Source organism: Chrysemys picta, chromosome 2 (genome assembly GCF_011386835.1).
Source record: "Chrysemys picta bellii isolate R12L10 chromosome 2, ASM1138683v2, whole genome shotgun sequence".
In the NCBI taxonomy this organism is placed as follows: domain Eukaryota; kingdom Metazoa; phylum Chordata; order Testudines; family Emydidae; genus Chrysemys; species Chrysemys picta.
In genome coordinates, this window is record NC_088792.1 from 184703002 (window position 1) to 184727390 (window position 24389).

Below are 24389 nucleotides of genomic sequence, written 5' to 3' on the forward strand. Positions count from 1 at the left end.
CTCCTTTGGTCAAAATGGAACTTTGCATAATGGGATTTGTAGCCTCTGTGAGGCACATTTTTATATTAAATATAAAGGCAACTGCAATCAGCACCATTTTGTCAAGTTAGATGCAGCTGAAAGGTTGTATTTAATTTTCCCTACAGATGGTCTGATTAACTTCCATTAAACTTAGTGGAAAGTCTTTCATTGATTTCAGTCCAAGTTGGATTCAGCCCATAGTGACTGTTTTCTTCCCATCTCTCTCTGCTCCATATCTTCAGTTACAGAAGATTTTGTTAGGGGCATTAAATATCATAGCATCTGTTAATTGTCCACATTCAAGGTTACAGCAGTGTTAACACCAAAAGAATAATAAAAATAATAAATGAGGCTACTTTAAACTGCCATTAAACCTATTCTACTGTAAAACTAGACTATGAATAAATGCTTGAATTATTATAAATAAATATTTCCAGGTTTGGGGCCTAATTTTCAATACTATATGTTCCAAAACATTATAGATGATTTCTTGTAAATAACTTAAAATGCATCTCAGATATTCACACATTCCAATGATATTACAGATGTATATACACGTGCCTTATTTTTTTAAGTTAACACCTTTAAAATTATTATTGAAGAATAAGTTAGCTCTTTCTTGTGATATTAAATATCCTTACCATGCATAATCTATACTCCACACCTGCAATTCCACTAACAAGTCTGCAGATCATGCATGTCTATGCTTGTATAAAGTATTTTAAAGTCTGCCATTCCTTTCTTTTGCCCTTTAATTTTTCTAATACATTTCTTTATTATTATTATTATTATGCAGAAAAAGCAAAGAACAAAGGATCTATCCCAACTATTTCATTCATACAGTCCTTATGATCATAAGGTAAGAAAAAAATACACTGGCAGTATTTTTTGTTTAGAACAATTTCAAACATTTAAGATAACTATCTTGTCTGATCAGCATAAAGGTGAAAGGGAATGATGAAGCTCTTGAAGTGTCTCTAAGGTATCTTAACTTTCTTTTAATTGTAATATGTTAAATGTATAGGGATATATTTGTTCATGCCTAAGCCTGAAACTAAATTTCTGGATTTGGTATTTGTGAAACATACAGCTCTCACTAACCTTCCAGAAATATAATATATGGATTTACAATGAATCTTACAAAAATCAACACTTGTTGTATTTGATACATTTTTTTTAAGCTTGTTCCTCTTGAGTACATTGATTAGCTTGTTATGCCCATTAAGCCTTGAAATATGTGACACTAATGGATTACCTTGATTCTGGAGGTATGATTGGAGGAGGTTGCTTTGTTAATAGAAAGCCTGCTGGACATTCTGAGGAAGAAAATACACCTAATAATTCATGAGTTTGTTCCTTTAAGCATTTGTCAGCAATATGTGATCTACTTTTGTGGTGTTGCTGTTTTGTGAAGTATTTGTGCAATTTGGAAAATATTGGAATTTTTAAGAAGTAATAGTGAGACATCTGTCTTGTCCTGCTAGTACGTTATGACCCTGTGTGGAGCAAATAAATGTGTGTTGGAAATAGAGCACTCTTTCTTGAATAACTTCATGCAGTTTGTTACTATATTTCCATACCAACCAATTACCTCGAGCATTGACAAATTTTCAAAAGCATTAACAGTGATATATAATTATTGAAATTATTTTCAAGTTACATCCTTCACTTTGAAATGTCTTTTTTGTAGACAGACTTCTATCATTTGTATAGTCTGTATAGTGCAGATGTTAAGGGCTGGTGGAAATTGACAAATGTTATGAGTAAAAGAAATTAGTGACAGGATTTCTGATGGGAGTATTGCATTTTAAAGCTGGAGCAGTTTAAGGTAAATGTAATAATAGGTCAATTAAGATCTAATAAAGAGAAGCAACTGAAGAGCCAAAAGCTTTGATACTCTTCTTCTTGTCTAAATTCTCCTGTGCTAAACACTTTTTTTAATTCATCGCACAAGGAAATTCCATTATTCTTTTATTAGCACTCTTAATGGAGCTTGGCCATTTGTAACTCCTGCTGCCTTCCTGTTCATATCCTTTGTGGCATTATATCAAAGTATCCTCAAATGATTTTGGCTTCAGTTGTGAAGACTTATACACTCCTTTACAAATTAGTCATGAAGCGATGTGGAACTGAATATAAATGCTTAGATATATTTCCTTTTGATCTTTGTTTTAGGACCTTTAATAAATTATTAAAAGTAACAGAATTGCTTGATGAGTGATTTTTAAAGCTAACAAGGTTTACTCTTTTGGCACTTTCATTCTTGCTCCATTTATGCATGTGTGCGCCTGAAAGAGTAAAAGGAACAAGAAAAGAAATGGAAGTGTAAGGGGAGACTCTTCCCTCCCCATTTTTTAAAAATTCTGCCTATGAAGGTTTTCTTCAGTGCAATTCTCTCCCCGTTGGCAATGGGCCTAGAGAACCAGCTGCAAGTGTTCTGGCTGCATGCACTTAGTTTCCAATTTAACCCTTCATTCTAATATCCTAGTTTTTAATTTTAATCACATGAATCCAAATTGTATAGATAGTTCAGATAAATCAGTCATAGTTCAAACCCAGAAGGGATCATGTAGTCTGACCTCTTATATCACAGGCCAGCAACACCATCAGAACCAACACGCGACACCCAACAACCAACTGCAATGTGATTCAAAACTCTATTTTGTAAATGAAGATTTCAATTTTACAAACACTAATTGCTGCACTTAAACTAGGGTTGGATGAAATGTGAATTATGAAAAGTATATTTTTAAACATTAGCATATTTAATTATATTATGTGACACTAATGTACAGTTTTCAAGTGAAAAATGTAATTTCTAAAATGCATCATTTGGTTAAAAAAAAAAATCAAATAATTTTATGTGGAGAACTCCCCAAATACTTTGCTTATTAAAAGGCCACTGTGAATGATCCTATTATCGACATGTGCTTAACGTCTTCCAGAATTTACAATTTTACATAGCTTTTCTAGAAACAGATTTCACCAAATTCTCTTTTTTTAACTGTTTATATAGGCCTCTGTGGAGAAATACAGAGATCCATTTCTGAGCAATTTATTCCTATTTCTGAAATACTTGCCTTTGTGCCTGTGTTTATATAGGGCATGGGTCTTAAAGATTTAAAATCCAGCATTCTTGGTGGCTGAACACTGACTGTTATGTCATATTTTTGTTTTAGGTGCATTATCTTGTTACAGCACTACTATTTCTGCAATAGGATATATAGAAATAGATAGATAGATATTCTCCTGAGACCGTCATAAACATGAGATGTGTTTCTCAGAAGGCTATCACAGTAAGCAAAGCTTTAAATAAATTAAACTTAAAAATTAAGGATTTTTCTTAGTTCTTCAGCTACACCATTCTCACTTAAAATATTTTATTGAATTTAAAAGCATGTGTTGACAAAAAAGAATGCCATTGAAGCCTTTACACTCTGCATTTTAGTGATTCAGTGTTGTACTGACAAAAAGCTTTGACTCTCCCATCTGTAGAGAATGCTTAGCTTTTCTAATATTTTTCTCACAAATCATACTTGTCCTTTAAAACCACTAACCTTGCTGTTAAAAGATGATAAAGCAGTTGTGATAATAGTTTGATGGGTCAAAACTACTTAAATTTGGCAAGCTTTATATGTTCTTCAGAGCCCAATACGCACAATGTGTCCAGATTCAGCCCTACAGAACCTGGCATAGTCCGTGTCCTTTTTTGTTGTTGCAGGGTAAGCCCAAGTTTCGTATGGTCACACTAGCAGTGATTAGGGTGACCAGATGTCCCGATTTTATAGGGACAGTCCCGATTTTTGGGTCTTTTTCTTATGTAGGCTCCTATTATTCCCCACCCCCATCCCGATTTTTCACACTTGCTGTCTGGTCACCCTAGCAGTGATTATCCCCTCACTAGAAAAAGGTATGTGGTTTATGGCTCTTAATATGCAGGGTGCCTATTTTCACATAGACATTCATCCAGCCCACAGACATTTCCTGAGGTTTACAGTCGGCTCACAACATTTCCAATACCGAGTTCTTCCCTTTGGAGTTGCCACTCCTCCCAGTTATCACCAAGGTTTTCTCCATTGTGGCAGCCCACATCAGGCATTATGGCGTCCTCATGTTCCCATATCTTGACAACTGGCTCCGGGCGGCAGAGTCCAGACATGAGGCCCAAGTTTCAAGCTCCATGTTGCTCAGCTTCCTTTCTTCCTTCGGAGTCAGTATCAATGCCAAAAAATCAACTTTAAACCCCACACAATGCCTAGACTTTATAGGGGCCACCATCAACTCCATCATGGCATGAGCCTACCTACGACGAGACAGGTTCCAGAGTCTGCAAGAACTCATAACTCGCGTAGTCAACAATCCTTTGGTAATGGCCAGGATTTGTCTATCCCTCCGGGGCCACATGACCTTGTGCACATACATCACCATCTTTGCTCGACTTCACCTTGGCTGCCTCCAGATGTGGCTCCAGACAGTTTACTCGCCCAATCATCATACCATGGACCTCAAGCTAGCAGTTCCCCAAAAGGTAATCTCATCCCTCCAATGGTGGAGGGACCCAGGTCAGATCTGCATAGGGATTCCCTTCCTACCCCTCTCCCCGAACAAGACTATTATCACCAACGCCTTCCTCCTAGGATGGGGAGCGCACATGTCTGAATACATGCCAGAGAGAACATGGACTCCTTGGAGCTCCAAGCAGTAAGGAAGGCATGCCAAGCCTTTCTTCCACTCATCTGTTCTCATCATATTCTCATGTCAGAAAATACCATGACTGTGCTACATCAACAGATGTGACGAGACTATGCTCAGAAGCAGTCACCCTTTGGAACTGGTGCATCCCCTACTAGATTGTTATTTGCCCCTTATCTTCCAGAGACACAGAATGTTATTGCAGACTCGGTCAGCAGATAGTTCGTGGTAGACCACAAGTGGGAACTCCATGACACCATTCTACAGGACACCTTCAGCAAATGGGGAACTCTGACCAGAGACATCTTTGCCTCCCCATTCAATAGAAAATGCACCTGGGACACCACTCTCAGGGCAATGGTCTTATCCTCCCCTGATCGGACCAACTCAGTTACACCTTTCCTCCTCTCCCGCTCCTACCACGAATGCTTCACAAGATCAGATGAGACAAAGCGACAGTCGCCCTGATCACTCCCTACTAGCCCAGACAATTTTGGTTTCGCAACCTCCTTTGTACGTATGTCTGTCCCCCAATCCCTATTCCTACTCTCCTTGATCTCCTCACACAACACAACAACAACATCATCCATCCCAATCCACAGGTGCTTCACCTCAGAGCCTTGTATTTGGATGGGCATCTTCTCTAGAACGGGCATGTTCATCAGACGTGCAGAACATCCTCTCCAGCAGCAGAAAGGACTCCACTAGGTGCTATTTCCAAGCCAAGTGGAAATGCTTGGGCAAAACACAATGGACTTTCCCTAGAAGCAGTGGGGATTCCCCTCTTCCTGGATTACCTCCTGTCCTTAAAGGCATCAGGTCTTGCCCTCAGCTCTCTCAAGGTCCACCTAGTGGCAATTAGCGCCTTTCACCCCCTGGTGGAAGGACACTCCATCTTTACCTATTTGTTGGCTGCTAGGTTTTGGAAGAGCCTCATCAGAACCTTCCCAGCTGTACAACCCATTGCTCCCCAACGGGATTTCAACCTGGTTCTATCTGTACTAATCAAACCGTCCTTCATACCGTTGGCATCATGTTCTATGGCGCTCCTTTCCATGAAGCTTACTTTCCTTGTTTCTGTCACATTGGCGAAAAGGATTGATGAGCTCAGGGCCATGACATCAGAACCTCCTTTCATGACTTTCTGTAAAAATAAAGTATTCGTAAGCCTGCATCCCAAATTTTTGCCAAAGGTCATCTCCCAGTTTCATGTTAATCAATCTGTTCACTTACCTGCTTTCTTCCCGAATCCACACGCCTCAGAAGAGGAACAACGACTCCATTCTCTCTATGACCATCAGGCCTTGGCCTTCTGCCTGTGGAGGACAAAACTGATCAGGAGATTCCCCCAGACTGTTTGTCGCAATAGCTGAACTGGTTAAAGGACAGGCAGTTTCCACACCACGTATCTCTAAGTGGATTTCTGGGTGCATTACCCTCTGCTATCAATTATCTGGCTTCCCAGCACCTGTAGGCCATAGGGGTGCTGGTACATTCAACGAGACCCCAGCCTTCAACCATGGCCTCACTCCGTGATGTACCACTTCAGGATAATTGTAGAGTGGCCATGTGGATCTGTAATTTTGATTTGTTTACTCTTTAGTATTACTTTGATTGCATGAGAAAATGCCTAAAAACTAAAAGAATAACTTAATCTAAGAAAACATTTTCACAAGCATCTTGCTGAAAAAGTAACCTCCATATAGTTTCCTTACAAACTGATACCCAAAGTACCAAGAGAGATCATAGAAACAATCTTTTTATTTGAAAAAAAAAATTACATCTGGCATAATGAAAATATTAACACCAAAATTAATTTTTGAAAGAAACTTGTGAAAAATAGGAACATAGAATTGCAGCATTATATATAGCTAACGAGCGAGGCTTGCATCTTTCAATAATCCATGCGGTGCTACAGTTCTAGCATTCCCTGATTCCCCAAGGTTCTCTGTCTTCTTCCTCCTTGTTAATTACAGACAATGTTAAGAGTTTCGCAGCTTACTGGCCTTAAAGAGTCCTCTGTTTTACATATGAATGCTAGGAGCTATCTTGTAAAAGAAATGATAGTCTTACTTTGAGTACCCCAAATCAGATACTGACTTTTTTTTTAAATGTTAGATAAGCCCCCTTTCAGAATTGCTATAAAACAGCAGGCAATGATCCCATCACATTTTAAAAAATTTCTGATCAGAGAATTGGTTTTTGCAATGTTAATTGTTTGTTTGTCTGTGAGTATGCATATACAGCATCACTTCCAGATGGATGTGCAGATTGCATTTCTGAGGCAGAATTTTAAAAAGGCAGTTTCTTTTGAGAGACTTTCTCTTGCTTCAAATTTCTCAGATAATGATTTGGATTTATGACTTTGGAAAATAACAAAAATTGCTTTCCCTGGCTTCCATTAATTCCAAGAACAAGCACTGTACTATATCAGAAGGCTACCACAATTTGTGAGGCCTACATTACAAGCTGTAGTTCAAGTTTCCTAATGCAGGAGCGCAGGTGCTTTTGAAGTGTTCTTCTGGAAAATGAGACAGTTGGCTTATTGTTGACTGGCTTGCACAGAGCCTTGTACTGATGCCTGAAAAGAGATTTCAAATTTAATTCAATTGATCATATGTCAAATATGACCAAATATTTGTGGAAAACATGCTCATTGTAACCTCAGAAACAGGGCTTTGGATTGGTTCATTTTATTTATTTATTTGTTTTTCATGCTCAGCATTGCTCTTTGGAGCAGGTTACATAAGGCTGTGCACTTGTGGTATGTTGTGAGGCTTGAAAGAAGAAGACTGAAGGAGGAACACTTGAATGGTCTTGTGCTAATGGCACACTTGAACACTGCTTGATGGGGAAAAAAATCTTAAGGTCTGAAAAGCTGCTACTTTTTCTTCACTTAACTATCAACTGTATCCAAGTTCATTCTCTTACCATCTGAAACCAAAAACAGCAGGCAAATATTTGGGTTTTTAGAAAGAGCTGTTCAGTTTCTAGGAGCATACAGAGTTTGGAGGCAGTAAAAAAAGGTAACGAAATATTACAATGGAGAGACTTGCTTGTTTATTGAAAGGCTTGCTTAGAAAGAAGACATGTGCTGCCCTTAATTCAGTAATTGAAATCCACTTACATATATGTCTTGCATCCTAAGTTAATGGGAAAAAATATTGGTTTGCTGTTATCAAATCAATGGTTGCTTTTGTTTTGCAACTCTGATGAATACCAATATATAAAAATATGCAGTATATCGCTGTTTAATGTTATGGTTTAAGACTTTGCTGTAACAATTGTTAACACTTCATCACAAAACATGAAAAGAAAAGAAAAAAGACTCCACTACCTCCTGATAACCGAGTTGTTTGGGATTACTGCCTCAGTTTTCAGAGTGAAAAGTGGTTGCATTTTGTTCAAGTACAACAGATTTTTATTATAGAAACCATGAAACCTTACTAAAAACTGTCCTGCCACCAGACATGCATTAAAAACAGGCAAGAGGGTAAGCAAAGGTAATAAAATGATAGAGAAATATTGACTTTGAAGGTGTCTAGTGAGCTACCACAGTTAGATGTCTTATTTAAATATCTTAATGATTTTGAAGAGAGTATAAGTAACATGCTAATGAAATTCATAGATTTTACTAAATTGGTACTTACCCCAAACCAGCCCCTACAGAATGAAAAATAATATAGAGAAATCTAAAAACAATAATACAATGGGCAAAATATTAATAAAAGAGTTCAACACAGAAAAATATGTGGAAAAATAACCCAGAACACACATTCTTATGGGGCGGGAAAACCTGAAAGGTAGTAATACTAAAAGAAATCTTCGTGGTGATAGTGGACAGCAAATTATTAGACATGAATTTGCAGTGTGATACTGCAGCAAAATTAGCCTATGCAACTGTTGCTTGCATATTCACAAGCATAATTTTATAGAGCACAGAAGTAATAGTCTTCCTCAACATGGCCTTTTGGTGCAGCTGCTTCCAAAATATTGTCTTCAGATTTGGACAGCTTGTTACCAGAAAGATATTGACAAATGGGACATCCACCTTCTTGCCTTTCAGTTGTTACCATCAGAAACATCTGATCCCATTTGAGTTTTGTAACCATTATTGTTCTGGTGTGCCTTGGCATAGCACTACCCTGTCGGTCACAGCACCACCTACAGGAGGAAAGGAAGCACTGTATATGGAATCAACGCAAAACAACTTGTTCTCTCAAGAGAACAGTGTAGATGTAGCTTCTGTGCCACGTCAGAGACCAGCAGAAAGACATAGGGATAATGATGGTTGTAATGGCCCTGATCTTGCACCATTCAAGTCAATAGGAACTTTGCCATTGACTTCAATGAGTGTATGATCAAGCACTAAGGTTTTTTTATACTGGCTTTTTATGCAGATTACCTACCCTAAAAGCCAGCTGTGTGGATGTGATAGACTAGTGTTTTATCCATCCCACCCATTTCACTGGAGACTGCAACTTGCAGTTGTTCACAAAATCACAATAAATCTCCCTGTGTTCTTGTGGAAGGTTAAATAACATGTCAAGTTCACTGACATTAGCCAGGTTCTGTATTCCTTTATTGCCAAATCATTTTGGATAGTCATTTTACAAATTACACTGAAGCCACATACTCCATTAACTTTCTAGTTGTCCTGTTTACTCCTTGTTTTTAAAATTGTATTACTTTTTTTTACGCGTGCTTCAAAAAAACAGGTGTTTTTCCTCTGACTTTGTGTCTCAGTAATAGGAGTGCTAGAATGGTGATTGCCTCACCTCAAAGCTCTTCAGCAAACTAGGCCTTTTTGCATAAACCCTGGATGATATCAAGTAGCAGCACAGAAGATATCTTGCAGGGCCCTGTGGTGTTTGCAAAATAAGACAAATTTTTGTTCCATGTAGGTTAGCTCAAGCTCCAGAAGCATATTATAAACCCTGTGGAGAACCAGATGTCATAGTTTAAAAAATGATTAAACCTTGTGGGGCTTGTTTAAACATTTAAAGTCTTTCCATATGAAATCGAAAACCTTTATATTGAGAATTTTCTATAGCTGTTGCTATAGGACTTCATCCAAAAAAAAGGGTCAAACATATTTCAGGTGAAGGCCCTGATCAGATTTTCCCAAGTTACAAAAAATCAAAATTGGGTTTAATTACATCTTCCCCTTCTATAGTTTGCATTCTTTCCAGGAAAAGCATTTTCATAATTTTCATTTTTGTCTTAACTTCTGCTATGTGATATATTCCGTTATGGTCATGAGAGAGTGTAGAAGAAAGTGTTCATTATCATACAGTAAAACAACAAAAGCCAAAATGATTATGAGAAACTATTGGTTTAGTCTGTTTCAGTAAGTCTGTGAAAGGAATGCAGATAAAAACTGTTCTACACAGTAAATAAAGTTGTATTAGACCCTTTTCTACGCTTCCCTTAGACCACTATCTTAATATGAGCTCAAATGCTAGACTTTAAAACACACCAGAGGATGTAGTGTCTGAATATTCCAGCCAGGAAGAGACCTCAGAAAGTCATCTAGTCCATCTCCCTGTGCTGAAGCAGGATTATGCACACCTAGATTGTCCCTGACAGATGTTTATCTAACCTCTTCTTAAAAAGCTCTAGTGATGAGGATTCCACAACCTCCCAAGGTAACTTGTTCCATTGTTTATCTATCCTTATAGTTAGAAAGTTTTCCCTAATATCCAATCTAAATCTCCCTTACTGCAAACTAAACTGATTATTTCTTGTCCTATCCTTGGTGAACATGGAGAACAATTGACCACCATCCTCTTTGTAACAACCTTTAACATATTTGAAGACTGCTATGTCCTCCCTCAGCCTTCTTTTCTCTAGACTAAACATGTTCAGTTCTTTCAACCTTTCTTTATGAGTCATGTATTCTAAACCTCTTATCATTTTTATTGCTCTCCTTTTGCACTATTTTCAATTTGTTCACATCTGTCTTAAAGTGTGGTGCCCAGAATTGAACACAGTACTCCAGCTGAGGCCTCACCAGTTAACAGACACTCCCTGTTAATACATCCTAGAATGACATTTGCCTTTTTCTTGACAGCATCGCACTGTTGACGCATTCAATTTGTGATCCGCTATAATCCCCAGTTCCTTTTCTATAGTACTGATACTTAGCCAACTATTCCCAATTTTGTATTTGTGCAGGTGATTTTACTTAAGTTTGTACTTTAAATTATCTTTATTAAATTTTATCTTATTGATTTCAGACCAATTCTCCAATTTATCAGGATCATTGAATTCTAATTCTGTCCTCCAAAGTGCTAGCAACCTCTTCCAGTTTGGTGTCATCGTCACATTTTATAGACATTCTCTCCACTCCATCATCCAAGTCATAAATAAAATAGTCGAGCACATGCTTCAAATCTTTGCTGAACTGGGGCCTCAGATTGTGACTAGGATGAACAGATTTTATTGACGCTTGCTAAGAGATACAAAACTGTTATGTGCTTTAATTTAAACATAAGCTGATGAAACCCAGTTTTTCAGATGCATATTCCATCCATTATTTTTTAATTTAATTTCAACCACCACTGAAATTCATCCTCTGGAATGGAAGGTAACAACTGAACAAGAGTACACAGCAGCTATTCAGGAGAGGAATTTAGGAATACTATATCTATTTGAAACTGCAGGGGGATTTCAGATACATAGAGTGTAATTATTCAGCTTGACCAGGGCTAATGCCCCTTTACCTCTGAAAAATACCCTGGGATCTTTAACAATTATGAGTGGTCAGTGTGTCATTTAAAAGATGAAAACTCCACACAGTCCCTTAATATGCCTCAGCATGACTGATCCAGGGTTGCTTCAAAAGGAAGCATGTTACTCATTGAAACCACTTCCTGCAGCAGCCTTGTTATTCCTGGGAAGTCTGTTCAAGCAATGACCAAGCCTGGCCCTGCTTTGTTTTTTAATCTGATAAAATAGACGAGGTGAGTGAGGTAATATCCTTTATTGGACCAACTTCTGGTAGTGAAAGAGACAAGCTTTCAAGCTAACGCAGAGCTCTTCTTCAGGTGCAAGCTCAAAAGCTTGTCTGTTTCACCAAAAGAAGTTGGTCCAATAAAAGATATTACGTCACCCACCTTGTCTCTCTAATATCCTGGGACCAACGCAGCTATAACAGCACTGAAAACAACAAATCTGATAACAGTTCCAAAGTTCTTCAGTTCTGTTTTGAATGAAACATTAGGAATTCCAGATACCAGAGTCTATTATTTATTCAAAGGACAGGTATAATGTGCTACAGAAACTAAATTAGTAATCTGTCTTTCCATCTTGGTTTCATTATTTGTCACCATTTTGATACTGCATATTAAAAGATCTTATTTATGTCTTACCCTAGCCTGGATTTAAACCTGTGTCTGAGAGACCAAAATTATCTGCTCTGCTTGTTAATTTATTTATTTCTGTTTTAAATCTTAAATCAGTAATAAGGGCAGCAATTTCTGTTTTGCTGTCAGAGGAAGTTGAGGAATAGGATTGGGGGAGGCAACACAGGAAGTCCAGCTCTGGTCAGGGCCAGAGAATTTATTGCTACATGATTTCTCTGATCCTGTTTTTCTCCAGCCCACCCCACGGCAAACGGCCTATAGAGAATAGCCTATAGAGGTTCCTCTCACCATTAGGCGGGATTAGTGGCTTTAGAACAAGCTTTTCTCTTTCTCCAAGACCTGTCCTACCCAGTTACTTCTGCTGGGCCTGGGGAGAAGATTTCACCTATTAGAGGAGGATTATAGTAATTTCATGAACTGTCAGGGCATGAGGGGACTAATGTATTACAATTATTTTCTTTGTTGTTGTTGTTTTGTTTTTGTAAGGATTTTTAGGCCTTTTATAGAAATACTGAATTGCTCCAACGTGTGCTCCGAGAGAGAGCCACGTTTAGATTAATTGAAGGTGCTCGGTCTTCAACCTTTCGTCTTGTGTCTCACAACACGCTGCAGGTGTAATATCATGTTGCAGTACACTCTGGGGTATCCTATTGCTTAATTGTGTGCTTGTGGTATTGATATCCAGACATTCATTCTCAAATCTGGGAATTCCCTTAGGTACCAGCTATGGAGAATATCACCCTGTAGCTAAAAGTATATACAACATTAAAGTAAAAGATGAATATCATACTGTTACCAGCAATTTATGGGGCTTGATTTTTATCATCTGAAAGTGAATTTAGAACAATTTCTGTTAATGTGGGGAACAAGTTTGTGTGTATTTGCTTTCCAATGCAGATCTGAAAAGCTTTTGCTCTTGCTTTTTAAATGTAGTGCTTGTTTACATATGTTTATTTTTTGTTTGCATATCTCTTCTCTTTTTTTGGATTGCAGCTAATCCTGCACGATTACTATAATGTATGCATAAGACATGTGCAGTATGTGGTTGTCTGTCTAAAGTGTCTGTGGAGGTGATGCACATATGTAGAGCATATATGATGTTTCCAATTGTCGGCCTCGCCTGCACTCTGCCCGCTAATCTATCCTCTCCTAAACTTGTTCTAACATTTCAAATCTCTGAACAGTTTACATTTTTAAAATATTAGTCTGCCAAAAATGACTAAATTCTTCTTTAGTCTAAATATAGATTGTGTCTCCCAAAGTTACACTGTACTAGGTGCACAATGGGAGTTCTGGACTTGTGGCAGGTTTAAATCCAATATTTTCTGTGACCCATCAGACCAGAAATGGAAGCACTGTATCATTTTAAAGGGGAGAAAGGAAGGTTACCAGCTTCAGTGGCAGACACGCATTTTCTAGTATCTCATGAAGGCCCTGAGATATTGATCTTTAAAGATGTGTCATTTTAATGTAGAGAAATGCTATTTCAAGTCACCTTTTGATGTATTTTAAATTTATTAGTTTTAACTTTTCTCTCCCTCTTACTCTGGGTTTACAGGGGAAAAGAGCTAGGAAAATAGATTACTAAGATGTTTTTAAAACTCTCAGAAGCATTTTTCTAAAACAGTTTTGCTATAAAATATGATATATGCAGAATGCAAAATAGTTGCGTTGTGATGTAAGTTTTAGTCAGCATACATGAATAACTCAGCCATGCTAAACTCCTGCTGACAAAACCTTAAAACCTTTATTTCACACCATCATGCATTTTTGAGAGAGAGTATGTGTGTACGTGTTGAGGGCTGTTGTACATTTTCACACAAACAGCATCATTTAAGAAGCTCACTTATGTTAAATTATTCTCTTTTTAGTGTCTTTTATTTTTACAAGATTACTTTTTATTATAAAACTTGCTTGGCTACAAAAACTCATCAGATGTAAGCCATCATTATTGTATGTAGCAGGCCCCAAACTTGTTTTCTTTGGAGTGCTTACAGAAAGTGTTTATTATAAAATCAAAGATTTGGGGTTATCATAAAACCTGTTCAGGTGAAGACACTGGATGCCAATTCATGTGTCAGAGAGACAGTGGCAGCTGCTTTGTAAATGTACGGCAGTATTCCATATTAAATCAAATGGGAAATGGACAGTTTGACAGATACTGTCATCAGTGCAAACATTATTAAAATCATTAAAGGAGCCCACTTTTAATTTTTTATTGAACATACATAAGGTTTGCTTTTGCACAGTCTTCCCCAATCAGAGCCCACAGCAATGAATATTATTTCTCCAGCTTTTTCTCTAACAAAGCATGAGCCGTGTCTTCCAGTTCCTTGGGGACAGTACAGCTATGTTTATGGCTTCCTTTACATATTATGGGTTAGGATTTGTGAACAGAATTTCCATTTGTGAGCACATCATTGTAGATAGCACTCAGCCGTCTATTCATTTGATTGATGGTTCTCGTTTTGCACCATCTGGCTTCTGATAGGCTGCATTAATCATATCCTGAACTAAGAAAGGGTGGGCATAATTGTTTAGTGTGTATGTATTGTAACACCTGTTATTCACACACCCTGCAATAGAGAACAGTGATACATACATGATTTTTTGTGTATGCATGTGCGTGTATTTCAGTATTTATTATTGTTAAATCCCATTGTTTTAATTTTCTTTTTCTTTCTAATAGATTTTTATAGTAGTTGCCTTTCTGCAGCCAACATCGCCACAATTTTGGACATCTGGGCTGTTCTCCTCTTTCTGTAGCTCATGGAGGCGGATCAGTGTTTTGGCACTACATGATCTGGCCACACCCACTTTGCCCAAGCTTGCTGCTAGATTCTTTGAAGGAGCAGACTGTGGTGGTTTCTTTTGCTCACGCACTTACGCCTTCTATTTAAACTTTTTCTGCCTAGTTTTCTTTTTGGGAGTAGTAGGAGGAGCAGTATTCTGCCTCCTTCATGGGTTGTTAACCCCTCAGGATTTTAATCCTCCCCGAGTCTCTCCTGTAAGCTCCTCTGTCTCATATAGGCATGGCCAAAGCAGCCAGGAAAGCACCATGTCAAATCCCACTAGTGCTCTGTATGTGAGCAGCCCTCCCAAGTAGTGAGTTGTTCCCAGCTTGCACCCAGCCTTCTGTCCGTATCTCTATTAGGTCCCAGGGCTATAAGTCAGACAGGCAGGTGGGGTCCCCTGTTCACTGACTCCAATGGGAGAAAAATGGACCAGGAACTCAATACAGAACAGGGGGAGACTCCAGAAGTGAGGAGAACCCTGACCACTTGACTTGGGGATAAATCCCAGGGGACTTCTGCAGGAAAAAGTGAGGATTCCCTCCACACACACACACCAGTCTTAAAGTGGGTTCTGAGCAGCGTAGGGAAAGGAGCAGGGCTTCTAATCAGCCCCCCTCCCTCCCACCCAAGCCAACAGGAGGGCTCTGACAGTGAGTCGTCCCCCCGGCCGCCTTGCTAGGAGGAATGGGACCCACTAGGGGAGAATTTCTGAGAGAGACTCTTAAGAGGGCTCCAGCCCCTAAGGAAGACAAGTCGCAAAAGGTCTCACCAAAGCTGCAGCAGAACTTCTGCACTCCCAAAGAGGCAAAAAAGGTTGAAAAAGCTAAAAAGGGGCGGAGGCACAAAATTCCAAGAGATATGACTCCTCTGACTCCTTCTCTTTCCCCTCCGCGACTGAGAAAGATGAGCTGCGTGGTTCTGAACCTGAGCAGGCTCCTGGAAGCAAGCAAGCTGAGTAAATTTTCCCTCTCAAAATCCTCCCCTCCAGCCAGGGGCGGCTCCAGACACCAGCGCACCAAGCGCGTGGCTGGGACGGCAAGCCGTGTGGGGCGACCTGCCAGTTGCTATGAGGGCGGCCGTCAGGCTGCCTTCGGCTGCATGCCTGCGGGAGGTCCGCCGGTCCCGCGGCTTCAGCAGTAATTCGACGGCGGGGGACGCTGAAGGCGCGGCACTCGCGGACCTCCCGCAGGCATGCTGCCGAATCTGCGTGACAGCGGACCACCATGCTTGGGGCGGCAAAAACCATAGAGCTGCCTCTGGCTGCAATACCCCTTCACTCCTCCTTGGAGGAATTGCTTAGGGATGAATGGAACAAGCCTGATAAGGGCAAGCATATTAACAAAAGTGACCTTTAGCTCTATAACTTTCAGAACAAAAGGGCTCTATTACTGAGACACCGAAGGTTGATGCTGTTGTGGCATCCCTCACCAGGGATATGGTTATCCTCTCAGAAAGGGTGGTTTACCTTATTGAACCCACAGATAGAAAGATAAAGGCCGCTCTCAAAAAGGGCTTTTACAGCCTCCTTTGCCACCCTCCAAGCATACTTGACAGCTACCTGCTTTCGAGAAGCGTCTCTTTCCTGGCTGGAAGATCTCAAAGCCCTTAAGGACAGAGATCACCCTGACTTTGGCTCCCCCTTTTTGAAGAAAGTCTCCCTAGCAATAGCATTTGTAGTTGATGTCTCAATGGAAGCAGTGAGCCCGAGCCATGGCTTCCAACTCTATAGCCAGGTGTCATCTGTGACTCCGACCTTGGAAGGTGGATACTCAATCTAAGCAGGTCCGATGTGCATCCAAATTTACAGACTCCCTCCTTTTTGGAGAAAAGCTGGATAAGGTGGTGGCTGACAGTGCAGCAAATCTCCTTTCCCCACTAAAGGCCCTCAAGGGAATATAGATTGGCCTTCAGAGAGAGGTGGTTCTTTCACTTCTTGTTCTCACAGAGGTACCAGCAAAGGGACAAGAGATTCCTGAAGGGAAAAGAGTAGAATTGAGACCCCAGGGAGGGTCCAGAGGGACCTCAGTTCCTCTTACCCCAACCCACTTTATGACAAAGATTGCCAAGGTCTCCACACAGATCTGAAACTAGGGGGCAGGGGTTTCTCATTTCCTAGAGGAATGGTTTTCCACCTGAGACAAGTGGGTCTGGGAAATAGTGAGCCAGGGATACTCTTTGAGCTGCGGGCTCTACTACTGTCTGTTCTTCATCCTGTCACCCAGCTCCAATGACCCAGTTAAAGGCAATCTGATCCAGAATGAAATATTTCATCTTCTGCATATAGGGAGTGATGGAGAACGTTCCCGCAGAAGGAAGGTTATCTGGGTTTTACTCCATCTTCATCATTGTATAGAAAGGCACTGAGAGTATTAAGTCATTCTTAACCTCAAAAGACTCAACAAGTGGGTAAAGAAAACAAAGTTTTGGATGGAGACCTTGTCCTCTATGGTGTCGTCCCTCACTATCCTGGGGGGACTCCTTGACTTCAATAGATCTAAGGTATGCACATCTTATATTCCCATCTGACTGTTCTGCAAAGTTCTGAGGTTTGCCTGTGGCAGGAAATGTTATCAAACACTGAACACTTCCGTTCAACCTGTCCTTGCCCCCAGGGTTTTACAAAGATAGTGGTGGTTGTGATGGCCAGACTCAGGTTGCAGGGAACTCACCAGTACCCATTCCTGGATGACATCCTGATTAGAGTTCCATCACAGTCAGCAGCACCCAGGGCTATGTCTTGGACAATGAATCTCCTGCAGGCACATGACTTCATCATCAGTGCCAAGAAAGTTTCACTGGTTCCATACAGAAATGTATTATCTTGCTCCAGAGTAAGATTTATTATCTTGCTACCATAGCCCTATGCCTCAAACTGCTAGGACTCCTGATTTCATACATAGGAATCATTCCATGGACACATTCATGCATCAGAAGTCTTCAAGCCTTCATACTAAAGGAGTGGGACCACTCCCCAGAACACATGAAAGATCAAGTATGGATTCTAACACAGGTGTGAATCCTTACAGTGCTGGTTAGCCCGCAACAATGTCCACAAGGCTTGCCCATCTGCCTTAACAGATCCTTTAATCCTCGCAACTGATGCCAGCCTGGATGTCTGGGGAGTTCATTTGGACACCCAAAAAGCCATGAAAAGGAAAAGACTCTCAGCATAAAGCTCTGAGAGCTGAGAGGGATCACACTAGATTTGTGGAGGTTCTAGTCCACCCAAAGGGGGAACCAGTCAGACTGTACGAGTACGGTTGCATATTTAAACAGCCAAAGGGAAAAGAAGGAGTCTGGCACTACATGTGTAAGGCCACGTCTACACTACCCGCCAGATCAGCAGGTAGTAATCGATCTATTGGGGATTGATTTATCACATCTCGTCTAGATGCAATAAATCGATCCCTGAATTGATGCCCATACTCCACCTCGGCAGGAGGAGTAAGCGGAGTCAACGGGGGAGCCGTGGCGGTTGACTTGCTGCCGTGAGGACGGCAAGGTAAGTCGAACTAAGATACTTCGATGTAGCTGAAGTTGCGTATCTTAGATCGATCCCCCCCCCAGTGTAGACCAGCCCTAAGTAATGAAAATAATGAGGTGCATGGAACAATTCCTCCTTTCCCTCAGAGCGATCCTCATCAAAAGGGACCAAAAGGCAGACGGGGTCAATAACTCCTAGAGATGTCTGAATGAGGAGGTTTTCGATCTCATTCTCCAGTGTTTGGCCTTCCTTCAACTGGTCTGTTCACAAATTATATGAATGTAGAGGCCGAAACACTTCACTAGGGAAGTAGACCCTAAATCCATTGGGACAGATGCCTTATCACACAGTTGATCATAGGGTCTACTTTATATGTTTCCACCCTTTCCATTACTGGGGAAGGTGGTCCAGAAAATAAAACAAGAACAGGCAACGGTAATATTGATAACTCCTCATTGGCTGAGGAGACCTTGGTTCTCAGACCTGATAGAGCTGATGCTGGGTGCTTGGCTTGATAGAGTTAAGGGCCTTATATAGCTTGTCAATCGTGAATGACTCTAGTTGACTCCTACCCACATTTTGATGTCGAAGTTGGCACCATTCATTGTGTACTTCGTTTGAATCACTTATCCAGTGGAACCTTTGCTACCTGCATTAGATGGCTTGCAACCTCACTGGGCTTAACCACTGGGCGATTTTGATCTGGAGGTTGTTGAGCAGCGCCCCAGCCGGCGGATCAGGTTCCAGCAGTTCCAGCTAGAATAGGTGAAGTCAAGCTTCTCTGTAGATTCCTTTCATTGAGTGAGTCTGGCGGTATCCGGAGACTCAATCGGGTGGTGAGCGAAGTCTGGGTTGCCAGATAATTCGAATGTCCTTAGCAAGGCTTGGCATTCGGCACTCAGGCAGGGCATGTAAATTGGTTGCCAGCTCTGTGGCATGCAGCTTGGTAAATAGCTCCTTGGAATCGGTGGTAGGCTTCATCGACTAGGATACAACACGATGGAATGGTAACCACTACGTTCCAGTGCATCGCAGAACTTTTCCCAGTCTGCCACATGGAAATTCCATCGTACAAATAAGCGATGGCCACATTAACACCACCCTATACCGAAAACCCACCGACCGCTACGGCCTACCTTCATGCCTCCAGCTTCCACCCCGGACACACCACATGATCCATCGTCTACAGCCAAGCACTGAGGTACAATCGCATCTGCTCAGACAGAGACCAACACCTACAAGATCTTCACCAAGCATTCTCAAAACTACGATACCCACACAAGGAAATAAAGAAACAAATCAACAGAGCCAGACTTGTACCCAGAAGCCTCCTGCTACAAGATAGGCCCCAAAAAGGAACCAACAGAACTCCACTGGCCATCACCTACAGTCCTCAGCTTAAACCTCTCCAACGCATCATCAGTGATCTACAACCCATCCTGGACAATGATCCCTCACTTTCACAGACCTTGGGAGGCAGGCCAGTCCTCGCCCACAGACAACCCGCCAACCTTAAGCATATTCTCACCAGCAACCACGCACCGCACCATAACAACTCTAACTCAGGAACCAACCCATGCAACAAACCTCGATGCCAACTCTGCCCACATATCTACACCAGCAACAACATCACAGGACCTAACCAGATCAGCTACAACATCACCGGCTAATTCACCTGCACGTCCACCAATGCCATCATATGCCAGCAATGCCCCTCTGCTATGTACATTGGTCAAACTGGACAGTCACTACGCAAGAGGATAAATGGACACAAGTCAGATATCAGGAATGGCAATATACAAAAACCTGTAGGAGAACACTTCAACCTCCCTGGCCACACAATAGCAGATGTAAAGGTAGCCATCTTACAGCAAAAAAACTTCAGGACCAGACTCCAAAGAGAAACTGCTGAGCTCCAGTTCATTTGCAAATTTGACACCATCAGATCAGGATTAAACAAAGACTGTGAATGGCTATCCAACTACAGAAGCAGTTTCTCCTCCCTTGGTGTTCACACCTCAACAGCTAGCAGAGCACCTCACCCTCCCTGATTGAACTAACCTCATTATCTCCATCCTGATTTATACCTGCCTCTGGAGATTTCCATTACTTGCATCTGAAGAAGTGAGGTTCTTACCCACGAAAGCTTATGCTCCCAATACTTCTGTTAGTCTTAAAGGTGCCACAGGGCCCTCTGTTGCTTTTTACAGATTCAGATTAACACAGCTACCCCTCTGATACATGGAAATTCCACTGGCACTTTATTGAGCTTCGAATGATGGATAACTGGAACCTGATGTGAATGAGTGATGGTCTATGCTGGCTATGAGGGACGTTATCAAGTACTATACAGGTCACTGGCTGTGAACAGCCATCTAGCTAAGTGATCCAGCAAAGCTTGGGCGAGTACTCTTTCGACCATCTTGCTGACAGAAATGTGATGCATTGTTTTACATCGTGAATCAACACGAAGTTGTTAGTTTCCCAATCCATCAACTGTTCACCATTGTCATCTGCATCAGTGTGCCCCCACTCAGAGTTATCACACACTCAGTGTCAAGCAAAAATTATTGACAATTTGAAGCCGGGCAAGGATCCCTACAATGTGTCGAGTTACTGCCTAATATCCTTGCTGTCAGTGTGTTTAAAGGTTTGATCCTCCAACAAATTGCTCTGTATTTGGACAATGTCTTGCAGGTAGAGCAGGCAGGGTTCAGGAAAGGACGCAGCCCCTGTGATCAAGTCCTGGTGTTGACCACTTTTATCAAAAATGGTTTTCAACAAAATCTAAATACAGGAGCTGTCTTCTTGGATTTCACTGCCACTTATAATACAGTTTGGCACAGAGGCCTTTTGTTTAAACTCTCTCGAGTTGCCCCGCATTGGGTGGTCGAAGTAGTAGAGCTCTTTCTCCAAAATAGGCAGTTTAGAGTACATGTGGGCAACCATTGTAGCTCTTGGAAGTGTCATATATGGTCTTCCTAAAGGCTCAGTTCTTTCACCAATACTGTTCAATAAGTACATCAACAACCTGCCAGTTATGCTTTCACACAAGTTTATCTGTGCCCATGACATCTGCTGCAGCTACCAAGCTCAGTCCTCCTCAGAAATTGACCAGGTCTTGAATGATGATATGACATTTATGGCAAACTATTGTAGTCAATGGCACCTGCAGCCGAGATTTTCAAAGACGATTTCTAGTGTATTTCATCTGCATAATGTAAGCGCAAGCCACAAGTTAAATGTTTTCTTCAGCAGCCAACATCTGCAGCATGATCCACACCCGATTCACATCCAAGGTGAATTGGATAGGTCAGTAACATACCGTAACCATTTGAAGAAGATGTCAGCCAAAGTCAGCACTTGAAACAACCTACTCAAAAAATTGGCCGGTTCAACCAGGGGTGCGAGTGTCTGGATGCTTACAACATGACCTCTTGCCCTCTGCTATTCAATTTCAGAGTACTAAGCTTCTGTCTGGTGTTGCTTGTCTCTCATGAGACTGGTTGATGTAGAGCTTAATAAAGCTATGTGCATTGTTACCAGGAAATTATGTGCAACTCTGTTGCCATGGCTGCCAATATTTATTAATATAGCACCACCCCATATTCGCTGTGAGAAGGCCTCTGTCATGCTTCTGGCTAAGATCCATGAGAACAGCTACCTGCCTTTATACACAGTCCTTGTCGACGACCTGCCAGCTCACCTGTCTTCTGCATGCCCTTTATGGTCATTTATGTCACCATAGGACAGGATGGTGAAATCTGCTTGGCAACACCAGTGGTCAGCAATGTCAGTTGTTAGTCACTCTCTCATCACTGACCCAACCATCTGTCCACCAGGTTTTGATTTGCCAAGGCAACTGTGGTCATCTCTGAACCAGTTTCGAACAGGAGAGCACAACTGTACAGCTAATCTCCTTAAGTTGGATTTTCCTAATGATCTGCGATGCAGCTGCGGTCAACTTCAGACTATGTCACATGAGTGCCCACTGACTTATTTTGGCGGAGGGCTGCCAACTCTCCACCTGGCTGATGATGATGCCATCAAATGGCTGGGCACATTGCACATATGCTGAGAGACTAGACGGTCTCGGTCCGGCCTCCCTAGTCATTTAGACATGGCTTTCATCTAGGACAGTATCTATAGTAAAAGTATACTCCTCCATCTGGTCCAGATTCATCAACTGATGGTAAGAACACAATGCAATTCCCAGAAATCTTGGAATTCCAACCATTCTGGACTGTCTCTAAGAAGGTGTAGACAGAGGCCTTCAGCCCAGTATAATTGTATGTTAGGTGTCTGTTCTTAGTAGCATGCTATTCGCAGGATCCTCTGGCTCCCAGGCAGACAGTCCACAGGCAGTAGTGGATTCCTTTGAGCAGTCCAATTAGCCAGATCAAAATGAGACCTTCTACTAGTTTTGAGGGCCCTGACAAACCGCCCCATTGGGCCTCTGACTTCAGTGTGAGCCTTTCATGTATCCTCTGAAACTTGTTTCTGAGTGATAGTCACATCTACCAGGCCAGTGTTGAAGCTTGCAGCCTTATCTCTACCGCAGTCTTACAGCAGGTTCCACAAGGGCAAGGTGGTGCTCAGGACACGAGAAACCTTTCTTCCTAAGGTAAATTTTTCCTTCCATTCTTCCCAAGAGAGGTTGTGCTTCGTTCATTCTGTCCAAAACCACAACATCCATCTGAAAAGGTGTGTGGCACACTTTAGGTGTCAGAAAAACATTGAAAATCTATCTCAAGCATATAAAATCCATGAGACTATCAGGCTCCTTAATTTGTGTGCTTCTATCCAAAATGCCAGGGACTTAAAACTTCCTAGTCCTCCATTGCTAGGCGATGTATTGTGGAAGCCTACAAATAATCAGAGCTTCCTGTCCTAGAAGAGATCAAGGTGCACTCCATAAGAACGGCCGTACTGGGTCAGACCAAAGGTCCATCTAGCCCAGTATCCTGTCCACCAACAGTGGCCAATACCAGGTGCCCCAGAGGGAGTGAACCTAACAGGTAATGATTAAGTGATCTCTCTCCTGCCTTCCATCTCCACCCTCTGACAAACAGAGGCTAGGGACACCATTCCTTACCCATCCTGGCTAATAGCCATTAATGGACTTAACCTCCATGAATTTATCCAGTTCTCTTTTAAACGCTGTTATAGTCCTAGCCTTCACAACCTCCTCACGTAAGGAGTTCCACAAGTTGACTGCGCGCTGTGTGAAGAAGAACTTCCTTTTATTTGTTTTAAACCTGCTGCCTATTAATTTCATTTGGTGACCCCTAGTTCTTGTATTATGGGAATAAGTAAATAACTTTTCCTTATCTACTTTCTCCACATCACTCATGATTTTATATACCACTATCATATCCCCCCTTAATCTCCTCTTTTCTAATTTTTATCAGCCTCATTGGAGGAATAAGCAAGTACATCCACTTTGGAAATTTGCAAAGTGGCAACTTGGTCTACAGCAAACACCTTTATTAAGCACTGCAAATTGGGCCTTCTATCTTCTGCAGAGGCTTCCTTTGGCAGGAAGATGCTGGAGGTGGCAGCGCAGAAATAAGATACACTTTTGACAAAAAGGGGGTACTACTTTCCTACCGAACTTCTGTTTCATAATCCTCCCAACATCTGTTCACTGGCCCCTACTTTCCAAACATCCAGAATTGTGGGAGATGCTGGACTGCAGAATGGAAAATTTCTTATCAATAATTTCCTTTCTGCTATCAGCATCTCCCACAATTCTACCCACCCTGAATGGCTCATGAGCCACGGATCAGATATTAAGTGGAATTATTACCATTTGACCGTCTTCCTTGGTCTAATGTTCATAATTATTTTGTTATCTCTGGAATATTTGTTAATAATAATGTTATGCAAATGTTACAGCCTGAGAATAACTCATCTGGCAGCAAGAAGGAGCAGAGTGGGCATGGCAGACCATGCGGCACCAAAACACTAATCTGTCTCTGTGAGCTGCAGAGAGAGGAAAGCAGCCCAGGTGTCCAGAATTGTGGGAGA

At 41.3% G+C, this 24389-nt stretch overlaps 1 protein-coding gene across 13 annotated transcripts in view; it reads left to right on the forward strand.

Annotated features, from left to right (window-relative positions):
* The window catches only part of CDKAL1 (CDK5 regulatory subunit associated protein 1 like 1), a 790609-nt gene that overhangs the window by 494878 nt on the left and 271342 nt on the right, over window positions 1-24389 (forward strand). For 10 of the 13 annotated variants that reach the window (XR_010597970.1, XR_010597971.1, XR_010597972.1 and 7 more), the window contains one exon: window positions 818-880. The exons of the other annotated variants lie outside the window; for them this stretch is intronic. Coding sequence is in view for 7 of the 10 variants with exons in the window: in XM_005281387.4 (XP_005281444.1) it covers window positions 818-880 (63 nt within the window). In the remaining 3 variants the exon portion in view is untranslated. The remainder of the gene's footprint in view (window positions 1-817; window positions 881-24389) is intronic. 13 annotated transcript variants of the gene reach the window in all.